Source organism: Podarcis filfolensis (assembly GCF_964270895.1).
Source record: "Podarcis filfolensis genome assembly, chromosome: 10".
Lineage (NCBI taxonomy): Eukaryota > Metazoa > Chordata > Lepidosauria > Squamata > Lacertidae > Podarcis > Podarcis filfolensis.
The window spans coordinates 56,373,104-56,385,706 of record NC_139612.1 but is presented as its reverse complement, the minus strand read 5'-3'; the positions used below and the strand labels follow the sequence as shown (position 1 = coordinate 56,385,706).

The following is a 12,603-nucleotide window of genomic DNA, read 5'->3' as shown; positions in this document are numbered from 1 at the left end:
AAATAAATAAATAAATAAATAAATAAATAAATAAATAAATAAAAATAAATAAATAAATAAATAAATAAATAATGTGAGCGAAAGACTCAAGGAGGCACCTTATAAACCTAGCAGACTCTGTTCTTTTGCCAGGAAGGGCCTGCTCCATAAAGGTTATGCAGTATTTGCTTAGGTTGTGTACACCACCAGTTTAAAGGGGATTTGGGGCCTCCAGTTGTGCAAGTGTTTGACACCATCCACATATTGTTGTCATCCAAAGGGAAGCCTACACTCCCCCTCCAACGCTTATTTAATTCAGATTTTCCTGATCCTTCGATAACATGATAGGAGAGGAAAAACCTGACATAAAATTGTTACCCAAAGGAGGGCATTCTGAAGTGCATTATGTGAGCTTTCCCCTGCCCCCTCTTTATGTGCATGGTGATTGATGGGTCCCATCTATCACCAAGGTTACAATACTTCCTGCTCCAAATTCTGCAACTAGGATAAAAGCAGTGCAACTTCGTTGGTTAACCTTCAGTGTGAGTTCACAGCTTCCTAAAGACAGCGTGTAGCCCCTTCTACCACTGCCTGCTTGTAAGCAACTGCTCCTCAGATCAAACAAAAGTCTAGAGGTGTCAAGAAATGTCTCTCACCGGCTGCATGGTGCCTCCAGCAATGACCACGGCCCGACACTCCTTCAGCACCTGGGCAAAGTGCACCGCCGGATTCAGAAGAAGAAACTTGAGGCTGCTCTGAGCTAAAGTGCCTGGAAAAGGAAAACAGAATCATAGAATTGGAAGGGACCCCAAGAGCCAGCTAGTCCAATCCCCAGCATTGCAGGAATCTCAGCTAAAGCATCCCTGACAGTGGGCCATCCATCTACCCAACACTGTAATTTCGCCTAAAGATACATTTTGAGAGCATTGGGGGGCGGGGAGTTTGACAGCACCATCGCTGCCTGTACCAGAAGAGCACTGTTGGTTTTCCTGTCCCACGTCTGGCTCCAAGCAAACAGAGCCTTGCGGATTTTCAGGCTGCTGTGAACTAAAATTGCGGGGGGGGGGGGGGACTCTCTCAAGGAGAGAGTGGCTTCTCACAGAAGCAAGTGGCTTTTCAATCCTTGGCCCAGGCCTCATCTGTACCAGCAACTGCAATTTTAGTTAGTTAAATAATGTACTTAAAACATACGCCCGTCAACTTGCCCCGTACCTTGCCGGGTGAGGATGACTCTTCCATCTTGGTTTGCGTTTGTGAGCGCAGCCAGGAACCCCTCAATGTGCATTAGGGGAGATGCCATTTTTGGCTGCTCATCCTCAGCCTCTCCAGGGGAGCTGTGCTGAGTCCCTGCAGACCAAAAGAGCAACCTCAGCTGGTGAACTTAGTGCCACAAAGCCAGGGGATGCTCAGCAGCTAGGAGGGCAACAAGCTCAGAAGACCATTTTCATTCATACCACATCTGAAAATTGTTAATGAGATCAAGCAGAGAAGCTGATGAAACTCTTGCCAATGCAGGTTTTCTGCTCGTGGTCTAAGTGCCCTGTGTAAAAATGCCCATGGCCCCATCAAAACTTAATTTATTTTGGAAAGAAGGAAAAAATTCAAGCTGAACTGAAGAAATGGCATTCAGGAAACAGCCTCAGTAAATTAACTTGCTCCCCAGGGTGGAGTGAATGGACACACCCTGGTCCACATGGACCTGAAGCTCTTGCATGCTTGAAAAGGCCCCATTCATTTCCACAGAGTGAGCAAACCCATACACGTAAAAGAATACATGTGGGTCATCTGATTCCATTGAGAGGAAGGGCAGCACACACAGGCAGAGGATACACCAGCATCCCCATGGGGTTATGAAATCACTGCAGTGGCAACCATTATAATTGGTTCTGCCTTTTCTAGCCCATTTCACAACTCAACACCTGAGCCCACCTTCCTTCTCTTGCCTCTTGTTCAAGGTTTGCAGGAAATTCTGCAAGCCCGATATCTTCTGGTCTTCTTTCCGAGTTTTCAGAGCTCCAGACGCCCCGTACCTTTCAACAAAGCCAAAGAGCTGCCAAAATGTAGACAGATTAGAATCAGTATTAAGGTATTGCCCATAACTACTGATTCTACGCTCAGGGACCTTTCCTGCAAAGTCTGCAGAATCTTGCATGGTAAAAAACAACAACTTTAGAACCCACTGCAACTTCTACATTCAGACAATGTACACGTTTGGCTATAAAGTGATGCCCAATTGGCTGGGATCACTTTAGAAAGGAGATGAAATATATTTCATGCTATTAATTCTTTGTTAAGCTTATTATTATTATTGTGTTGTATTATTATCATCTTGCATTTTTATTCCTCTTTGTGGCTGTTTTAATTATTTTTTTACTTTGATGTTTTGCTTGATGCATTTGCAAATCTTATAAAAACATTTTTAAAAAAGTAAGGAGACAGAAGCCCTAACCAGGAATAAAATGGTATCAAAGCAGCAGCAGATATGGGAACAGACCGGGGGGGGGGGGGCACCAATATTTTCATTAATTCCCCCCCCCCCGAAAATAGTCCCCCCCCCCCCAGTGCTACCTTTTCGCTCTGAAAATTCAAACTGGCAACCATTCAGAGCAACTTCATATGTGACCTTTTGTGTGAAATTGCAGAAATCAGTTCCATTATGTACCTCGGATTTTCTTTACAGGGGAGAAAGGGGGGGAAGAGTTTCTAGTCCCCAAGACTGCAGAGAGAAACCTGCAAAAATGTTGCAGCAACAAGCAGCTTTTGTACAGGCATCTGAGCAAAAAGTACCTGCCCCCACATTCTAGCAGAATAAAAGGCAGAAAGAACAATACCTTCCTGCTGATGAGGCTTTTCGCACAGTAGTGTTGAACCTGTTGGAAGAGAGAGAACACACAATGGAATGCTCTTACTCATCTTATTTGCTTAGCTCCATATCCCAGCCGCCTCTGTTCAACTGTCACAACTCAACTACTTTTATTAGTTGCTCCAGCAGAAGACTGAACTACACTTCACTTCACAGGTTTAAGTTAGAGGTGGATTTGTAAGAGGCAGAAGCAAGCAGTCCTCCAAAGGATTCCTACCACGCTCCAAGGATGCTCAAGCTTCGAGAGTTGCCACTCTGCCACTGCCATGCATGTGGCTGGCTCTTCCAGGAGGAGAAAGTCCTTGATCATTGTTAAGTAACATACACATGCATTTTCTTCTGGAAAGATGGAGTATGTTCCTTGCCAGTAGGAAACCACCACAGTAGAGAGGAAGCGGGGTAAACATTTCCTCCCCTTCCTGATCTGCTAGGTTTGCATGCATGGAGTATATAATTTTTAATGCTTCTCCGAATAAAAGAAGAGCTGACAGTCAGAAACAGAGTAGCCCATTTTATATTATCATTCTGCTTAGATCAGGCCAGGTTTCAATAGAGGATAAAAGAGGGGATTTCCCCCCTTCCTGATGTACTTTATAGCCCACCCTATTGTTCCATCACCCTATTGTTCCATTTGTAAACTGTTTGAATTGGTTTTAATATTGCGTTTTTATATTGTTTTCACCTGCCCAAAGACCTTATGCTGATGGACAGGAAAGAAATTCAAGAAACCCTATGAATAAGTTTTTAAAAGTGTAATACTACAAACAAGTGTAGATAATATCTATTAAAATAAACTCAGAAGATGCTGCGGATGATTCAAGCAGACCTATCTCACATAAACACCTGGGAAAATGGGTTACGTTTTAAGCTGGCACCGAAAGGAGAATGTTGTCAACACCAGGGCAGGGCCAGAGCTAAGTGGTGGGGAATCTGATTTGCATGCAAAAGGGTCCAGGTTCAATCCCTGGCAGCTCCATTGAGGGATGGGAACATCCTATGCCTGAAACTCTGGAGAGCCATTGCCAGTTAGTGTAGACGATACAGTGCTAGATGGAACAATTTGATATAAGGCAGTTTCCTATTGTCCTTATTCCATGGGGAGGGCATTCCACAGCCAGGAATAGGCCTTCTCACCACCACCACTTTAAACTTTGTTGCTTAACAAGTCTAGAGGAGGAAATAAAAACACATACTGGAATGCAGTATGTTTTGATTTGGAAACAGAGCATATTATTATTATTATTATTAATGTACCACCCTTCATCAAATGATCTCAGGGTGGTTCACAAGCTAAAAATACAAATAAGTAGTTGAAACAAAAACAACAAAATACTCTTCAGAGCTGGGACATGAGTTCTCAGCTTCACACAAATCCTCACACAAATGGAACCAATCCATTCCTAACCTTGAAGAGGTTGATGTTGTCAATCTGGCACTGGAACAGAAAATCATTGATAGATTTCAGCTGCACCCCTGAGGGGATGGGAAAGAGAAAGAGAGAGAATGAATTATCCTAGAGAGATATTCCTTATTCATTCCTAATTAGGTACCCCATATATCCAGCTGACCCATGTCATTTCAGACATTGGAGGCATGACGTACCTGCTTGTGGAATGCTCTGAGTGTTTGGATTCTGATTTATATTTCCTGTAGAACACAAAGAAGATCAGAGCAATGAGAAATAGTTTACAAAAAAGCCACTCTGAATTAAAAGTGCTGTTTCCCAAAAAATCCTAAACAGGGAGCTGAGATGGCAAGGGCAGAATCCTAAGTGCACATATTAGCTCATGCGTGCCACTGAAAGCAGGGGGTGACTTCCAAGTTGCCATGCTTAGGATTCTGCCATAAAAAGAATCATTTACAGCTGCAGAGAGCAGCTGCCTAGAAACTGGTACCTGGAGTACCGTGTCTACTTCCGGGTTCAACGTATGATTTCTGTTTATTGTTTAAAACTGGAATATGTCCAGAAGTGAGCTATCGGGTGAGGGATCAGGAAACCACATCTATATGAGGGAATGGGTAAAAAATGTGGGTAAGATACTAACTGCAGATGAGCAGACTTGCCCTCTGTTGCTCCAGAAGGACTCATGGGTAGAAATGGAAAGGAAGCAGATTTCAGCCAAACTTCAGGAGACACTAAGAACAGCAAGAGCTATTTGACAGTGGAATAGACTGCCTTGAGGTGGGGCAGGGATGATGGGCTCTCCATTGCAGGGGATGGCCAACCACTTGTCAAGGATGCTGTAGTTGCAGACCCCTACAATGAGCAAGAGGCAGAAGTAGATAATGTCTAAGAGGCCACGCAGTTTTGAAGTTCTGTCACTCTTCAAGGCTGCCACCTAGAAGGAAACGTTTCGTTCCAGTGCTGTGCATTCACGGCTGTATCCCCCCTGAACACAGATTCCAATTTGCTTCTCATTAAAGGGCTTATTGCATTTGTACATGCTTTAAAAAAATAATTCAGCAAGCAATTTGGAATTTGATTACATTAAGCTGGTAGCAAGTTCGGTAAATACAGGAAGTTGACTTAATTATATGGCGTATAGCCAAAGCACGAGCAGACACCTGGGGGGGGGGGAGAAAACCACGTGCAATAAGCAGATTCCTCTTTATGCACCTCTTAAAAAACCTTCATTTTGCTGCATAGTTTCCTGTTAGAATGAACAAAAATGGCAACCGAGAAAAGGTTGAGGCAGAAGTGGAAGACAGAGGTGACCGAAGGAGGACTGGGTTGGGGAAAGGGGGAAAACAAGGTCAGTACAGGCAACTGGGACTGTTCAGGCTCTCCTCAATTTTTCTCTTGCATATTCACACACAAGATAATTCAGAGGCTCCCAGAGCAACGGGAGCCCATATAATGAGGGATTAGCTTCATCTCCCTTGAGACAAACACTGTCTCTCAAAGTCTGGTTTGGCTTGATGCCTTTGAGGAAAGTAGCAGGAACCTGTTCCCACCAGAGTGGAAACCAACAAACCCACATTCTCTCTTACCTCCAAGAACAGCCACAAACTTCTCCAGCAGAAACAGAATCTGCTTAATGTACATCAGGTTCTTTGCTTTCAAGCGCTTCCTATTACAGAAATAAAATGGTGTCTCAATGCAAACAGGCAGTGCTCCTGACACAACAGAGCTACATTGGGCTTTAGAATTATGCCCCCGGTGGAGACAATGAAGCCCTTGGTGGTGAATAAACACTACCACATATAGACGGACAACTATGACTGGCGTCTTATAACAGCAAACCACGTATTGTTGTTTCACAGATGAGCAACCTCATCTTGGGACTTGCATGCTCCCCCTCCTTTCCTCAACATGCAAAGGGAGAATATAGTTTTAAATTGTTTTACACTATCTCTGCTAGAAGGAAAAGTTTTGTACTGTGCTTTATGATTTTTTTTGCCTTTTCCCACAGTTGAATTTTTAAAACATGGCTGAGCACGTGTGAGAAAACATGCACTGCAGTGCAATGTTGCTCTACTGCTGCTATGCTATCTGAGGCGAAGCCATGGTTTGGCCTAGTGCTACATCCAAACCTAAGACTGGGGTTTGTCTCGCTCCAGACAAACCAAGAGCAGGAAACCAAGAACAAACCTTTAGTTACAGCTCGTGGTTTGTCTGAAGTGAGACAAACCGCAAGTTCTGATTTAGGTATAGCAGTAAGCCAAACCATGGCTTAGTCCTACACAGCACAGCAGCAGCAGGTCCCAGGGAAGAGGGCTGTGGCTGCCATCCAAGAGCCTACATGTTTGCTCATTGGTGCAAAACCATGGTTTGGTTTTAGCATAATGTCCAAACTGGGCCATTTATGATGCTTGTTTCTACTTTGTAAGCCGCCTGAATAATTTTACAGATTGGCAGTCATGTAAATTTTGATAACAAAAATAGCAAAAAGCCCTAGTTTCACACTGTGCTCAAACACGTCAACTCGAATTGTAAATAGCTTTACCTGTAGCGCTCCATATACTGCAACAGCTGGGAATGGGCGCAGCACAGCTATAATAGAAATAAAATGTTGGCATTGAAGGCAGCTTAAAAGAAAAACCCACCACTGCGGAAATGTAAACTCTACGGTGGAAGACCAAAAAACACACAGCAGAGCAGGGGCTCTGAGGTCTGGCTCACCTGAGAACCGCTAACCTGGGCACTATAGATGCAGGTGAGGGTATCTATCAAATTGTGGGCTTCGTCAATGATCACCACCTGATCCTTCAGCTTGATCCCAGACGCACTTCTAGTAGCTTCATGCAGAAGCATTTGATATGGCAACACCACCAGCTGAAGGAGGGACACAGGCTCGGGTTACAAGGGTGATTTGTCACATTTATGGGACTAAAGGTAAGTAAGGTCCACCACACATGGTGCAAATGCATTACCAAAACACACACACAAAAATAAGTGTGAACAGGAAGATTCGTTTGCAAACATGGACTACTTTCTAGTACCCACTGAGTGTACTTTCAGTGGCAAACCCAAGGTTGCCAGTGCATAAAAGGCAAAAAGGTCCTGGGAGAGGCATATAAGGCAGGAGGCAACAAACGGAGCCCTTTTCCTCCATAGTAGAGTTAGGCAACAGGGTGCCCTCAATGGTCAGGAATGATGGGCGCTGCAGTCTACAGCATCTGAAGGGCTACTGCTGCTCCAACAGGGCAACAGTTCGAAAGGAAGGCACTACCAGGTTTCTGCTGCCAGGCAATTAAATCACTTTTGGTTGATCTGATCTGGGCCGTATCCAACAGCATCCCCTCCGTCGACGGAAAGCACTTTAATTAATCAACAGCGATGGGGTGGAGGCAATTTCTGTAATTTATCTATCTCCCAACAGGACTAAGTCTTTTACATAGCCAATTAAGGCAACTGATGGTACTAGGAGAGGTAAACTATTTAGGTAATTCTAACAATTGACAATCGTGAAGTCCAAGTTTGTGTAAAAGGTAAAGGGACCCCTGACCATTAGGTCCAGTCGTGACCAACTCTGGGGTTGCGGTGCTCATCTCGCTTTATTGGCCGAGGGAGCTGGCGTACAGCTTCCGGGTCATGTGGCCAGCATGACTAAGCTGCTTCTGGCGAACCAGAGCAGCGCACATAAACACTGTTTACCTTCCCACCGGAGCGGTACCTATTTACCTACTTGCACTTTGACGTTCTTTCGAACTGCTAGGTTGGCAGGAGCAGGGACCGAGCAACGGGAGCTCATCCCATTGTGGGGATTCGAACCGCCAACCTTCTGATCGGCAAGTCCTAGGCTCTGTGGTTTAACCCACAGCGCCACCCGCTGTGTACTTGGCTCTAAACCTGCTTTCGCCTACTTTATTTTATAGCCCAGTGTTTGAGGCACACACAAATGCAGCACCATGGTTTTCACCTGCCTTGCTCAACAGCTAAAGAATTTGAGGCTAAAGGAAAGCGGCTGGTTTGCTTTTTTGTGGGGCTCACCTGAGCAGCTGGGATAGCGTATCGGCTTCCATAATACGGGCAGGCCTTCATTCCCTTCCCCAGAGTCACCAGCTGCTCGATATCTTTCACCTCCACCAGAACTTCATCCCGAAGGAGCTGCATGGGCTCATAGGAGTAAAATGGACAAACTGTTCGGCTCACTCGCCTTTTCTTCCCTTCTGCCTCCTCTCCTGCGTTACTCTTCTCTGGAAGCGAAAAAGGTCAGAAAGAAGAGCTGTGAGAGCCAAGTGAAAATATTAACATGAGTGAAAGCAGTGCGAGGGTGTTTTTTCTAGAGGGCCGATTCCCCTTGAGGGCAATCCACCAGGGGCTGCAAACCGCTGGTGAGCAGAGATAAAATTGCTCTGGGGACATGGCTGGCTGGAACCCTGAACAGGAGCACTCCATGCTGCAACATTTTACTGCAGGCCCCACTTTACTGATGATGGTAGAACCTGCCATTGAATTGCACTATACAATACCACCAAGGCAACTATCTGTGAACAAACAATAAATGTCCATACAAATGGCAAAAGTCATTTTAACTAACTGAATGACATCATCCTCTTTCTATGCTCCTCCCGATGGAAACACGCAGATGGGGATAGATATACCCCTGCTTTAAATCAATTGCATGCTTTCTTCTCTTGTATATTATTTACCACAAAGCTCGATGACTAAGGTCTGTAGCGATGTTGGAGCACTGAACCACTGGTATATCACAAGTGGGCTCTTTATTACTGCATTTGCAATTGTTCAAGATAAAGTCCATTTTGGAAAGAGAAGAAATAAGCACTGAACCACTGATATAATACAAGCGAACTCTTTATTTACTGTGTTTGCAATTGTTTTAAGATAAAACCTATTTCAGGCACATACCTCCATATGCAGTGGGAGTGCCCCAAAATCCAACTATTTTGGACAACAACAACCATACAAGAAATATGTAAAATAACCAAGCAAGTATTAGAAATCACCCCAGAATTGGCCTTACTAAACATCTTCCAAGACAATAATGCCCACTTACACCAAAAAGAATATATAACCCACCTACTTTCAGCAGCCAGAAACATCATAACCAGACACTGGAGAGACCTGTCAGGAGTAAGCATGGACCAATGGTACCAAATAGTATGGGAAACAGCCTTACTAGAAAAATTAACCAATAAACTGAAACTGACACGGGGACAAATAGAAGAAGACGCCTTCACCCTGGTATGGCTCCCCTTTATCACACACACAGCCCAAAAAGTCAATGACAAAAATCCACCAACAGCATACAAATCAATATGGCTAACCTGATCCAAAACACCCACCCACCTCACTCACACACAAAACAAAGACCACCACAGCCAACCACAAATGAACAACCACACCCTAGGCCAACCCCAACCTCTCTCGCCAACAAAGGAACACAAGTGAACACAAATCTCACCACAAGTGAACAGCAAAGAACCAGCACAAGCAACGCTGACACCAAACCCTACATATAGTAAGTAAAATAGAAACATCACCACCCAACCCCCCCACCTCTTTCCCCCTTTTTTTCCTAATGTCTCAACAAATGAAACTAATTTGTAAAAATGTTACATGGGGGGGGGGGGAATATGAGACATTGCACATACTTTTGTAAATCCAGAAAATCTTTAATAGAAATACATTTTTTTTAAAAAAGATAAAACCTATTTGGGAAAGAAACTACTTTTGCAATTTTTATGGAAGTTTGTTGTTTGTTTACAGATATCTGCCTCTGTGATATTATCTTGTGTCGATTGCCGTAGTCATTGTATCACCACCCTGTTCCTTGTTTTACTGAAATACACTAGGCACCATTTAAGTCATTGTTCCCAGCATGTGACACTTTCCTACCATGTTTATTTTTCTGCATCTCCATACAACGGTCGTTGATGAGTTGGACAGCTCCCAGGTGCCTCACGTCCTCATTCACACAGAGGTTCTGAGACAGGTAAGGCAGGAAAAAGCAGAAACCAGTTACAAAAAAAAAAGAGACATTCACAACATACACGGAGCAAAATTACGAGAGGCGAATTGTTTGAGGTTTTCTCGCGGTTGAAACGGAATATAACAAACATCGAAAGACTTTATTACAAATCTATAAAGCAGCAGGTTAGAATAATTACTTATAAATAATGAAATAAAAGTAATAGGATTATGTTCCACAAGAATAACTGATTTATAATGTATGGGTTGTATTCAATGAACCTAAATTAGTTATGCCCATCAACTTCAAGCTCAGAATCGGACTAGCACTGACTGCCGCCCTATATAGTTATATACTTTTTTGTATGTATGTATAGGTAAAAAATTAATAAACCATATTTAAATGTTTGTTTCCCCCTCCAGCACCTCAGAATCTTTGGAATGGAAAATTGTTTGTGATTATCGTTTCTGCGGTATGAAGTGCCATAAGCATAGCAGACACACAAATCCAGGACGAAGGGTGTTCAGTATTTGTAATATCGCAAAGGTGTCATGCTGCTCAGTATCCAATTTCTTACTCAGAATTTGTTATTTATAAAGATGATTTTTCTGGTTTGCATCTTGAACATTTTAATTAACTAATTAAATAATTATCATTACCACCCGCCCTTCAGTCTAAGGTCCCAGGGTGGGTTATGACCATTTAAAATGCAACATTAACAACAATCTTTAAAAAAAAATTACAGAGAATACAGTCACAAAAATCAGGATGGGTCCTAAAAATACAACAAACCGGGGGTGGGGGGGAATGCAGCAATTCCTAACCTTGTGGCATTTCACTATATATATATATATATATATATATATATATATATATATATATATAGCACTGTTTCAACTGCTCCTAAGTGCCACCAAGAAACTATTTCCACGCTAGGCAGTTCTAAGAATAGACACGATGTAGATCACAAGGTGTTTCCACAATGACAATACATTCAGTTCCTCCTCTTCTCCCCATAAACGTTTAGAAAGGGAGACACGTGACGTAGCATCATCACGCCAAGTGCTCCCTTGCCCCATTTTATTGACTGATGGGGGCAAGATCGCACAAGGCAAGCAGGATACTCCATACCCTTACTCAACAGCTCCACAGTGGTACCTCGGGTTACATACGCTTCATATTACAGACTCCGCTAACCCAGAAATAGTACCTCGGGTTAAGAACTTTGCTTCAGGGTGAGAACATAAATCGCACGTCGGTGGCGCAGCAGCAGCGGGAGGCCCCATAGGCTAAAGTGGTGCTTCAGGTTAAGAACAGTTTCAGGTTAAGAATGGACCTCCAGAACAAATTAAGTTCTTAACCCGAGGTACCACTGTATTAAAGAATTCAGCAAATGGACGGGGAGGGCACATACCACGTGTGGGCTGAGCCCCTCACCCTCGTCCCTGACCTTCACATTTTCAGCCCATTTCGAAGCCTCTCTGTAAGAGCATACACTGATAACAAAGTGGGTTGGGCAATCACCATAAAGCTTTCAAGTGCCTTAGGCTGAATGTGATTAGAACCTCCCTTCAGGAAGGAAGGGCCAGGGCCAGCACGCAGACTGATGGTTGGGGCAGGAGCAGTGTGCACAGCCCTCACACATGTGGCGGAACACCTGGATGGACCAGGGGAGGGGAGGAGGAAGTAGGAAAACAGCTAGCTAACTTTGATGGCAACCCAGTGGTCAGCACTGTCTAGTTCCACCCATAGGGAAATTTCATTCGCAACCCAGCTTCCCCAAGGAAAAGCCGAGGGCTACGCACCTGCCTAGACCCCAAGGAGACCAGTCGCGTCTCCTTGCCGAAAGGGCTCTTCTGAACCTCATGCACAAACTGAGCAAGCTGCGAATGTGTTCGGCTGCAGTAGTAAATCTGAGGAAGAGAAACAGAAGAGAAATACAACAGGGAACCAATTCATACCGGGCCAGTTTAGAATGCAGGATTTGTGCTCTCTTTCCCTTGCTTCTGCAGTAGGACAGAGGCATCTGCAAGGCCTGCTCAAAGAATACAAAACTTTGGCTCCTGGGGGGCTCACTCTGGCGCTCAGGCAACTGCTTGGGCCCATGCATCTCAGAAGGGACCAAACAGCCAGAAGGGAAACATTTTGTATCCAACGGCATCAGCCTGACCCTGGGCTCACTAAAGCCAGATGTGAACATCATTTGAAAAATAGGCAAAACTCTTCTACTTGGTATGGACTTCAGCAACTGAGATAGTGTCTGGACTGAAGGTAGGAGAGTCAGATGGGATTCTCACTGGATTTTAACTGTATTATGTGTGTATGTCTGTGTGCAGTTATCTAATTTGAGCCTTAGAAGCTGGAGGAATTCTTGCCAATTTGTCA

The 12,603-nt window shown here is 44.0% G+C and overlaps 1 protein-coding gene across 6 annotated transcripts in view; it reads right to left on the bottom strand.

Annotated features, from left to right (window-relative positions):
* The window catches only part of DDX11 (DEAD/H-box helicase 11), a 33,652-nt gene that overhangs the window by 11,220 nt on the left and 9,829 nt on the right, over positions 1-12,603 (bottom strand). For all 6 annotated transcript variants that reach the window (XM_083572310.1, XM_083572312.1, XM_083572314.1 and 3 more), the window contains 12 exons: positions 12,024-12,131; positions 10,146-10,233; positions 8,277-8,482; positions 6,966-7,118; positions 6,790-6,836; positions 5,834-5,913; positions 4,445-4,489; positions 4,248-4,315; positions 2,811-2,849; positions 1,909-2,029; positions 1,192-1,326; positions 636-748 (listed from right to left, as the gene is read on the bottom strand). In XM_083572310.1, coding sequence (XP_083428436.1) covers positions 636-748; positions 1,192-1,326; positions 1,909-2,029; positions 2,811-2,849; positions 4,248-4,315; positions 4,445-4,489; positions 5,834-5,913; positions 6,790-6,836; positions 6,966-7,118; positions 8,277-8,482; positions 10,146-10,233; positions 12,024-12,131 — 1,203 coding nt within the window. The remainder of the gene's footprint in view (positions 1-635; positions 749-1,191; positions 1,327-1,908; positions 2,030-2,810; positions 2,850-4,247; positions 4,316-4,444; positions 4,490-5,833; positions 5,914-6,789; positions 6,837-6,965; positions 7,119-8,276; positions 8,483-10,145; positions 10,234-12,023; positions 12,132-12,603) is intronic.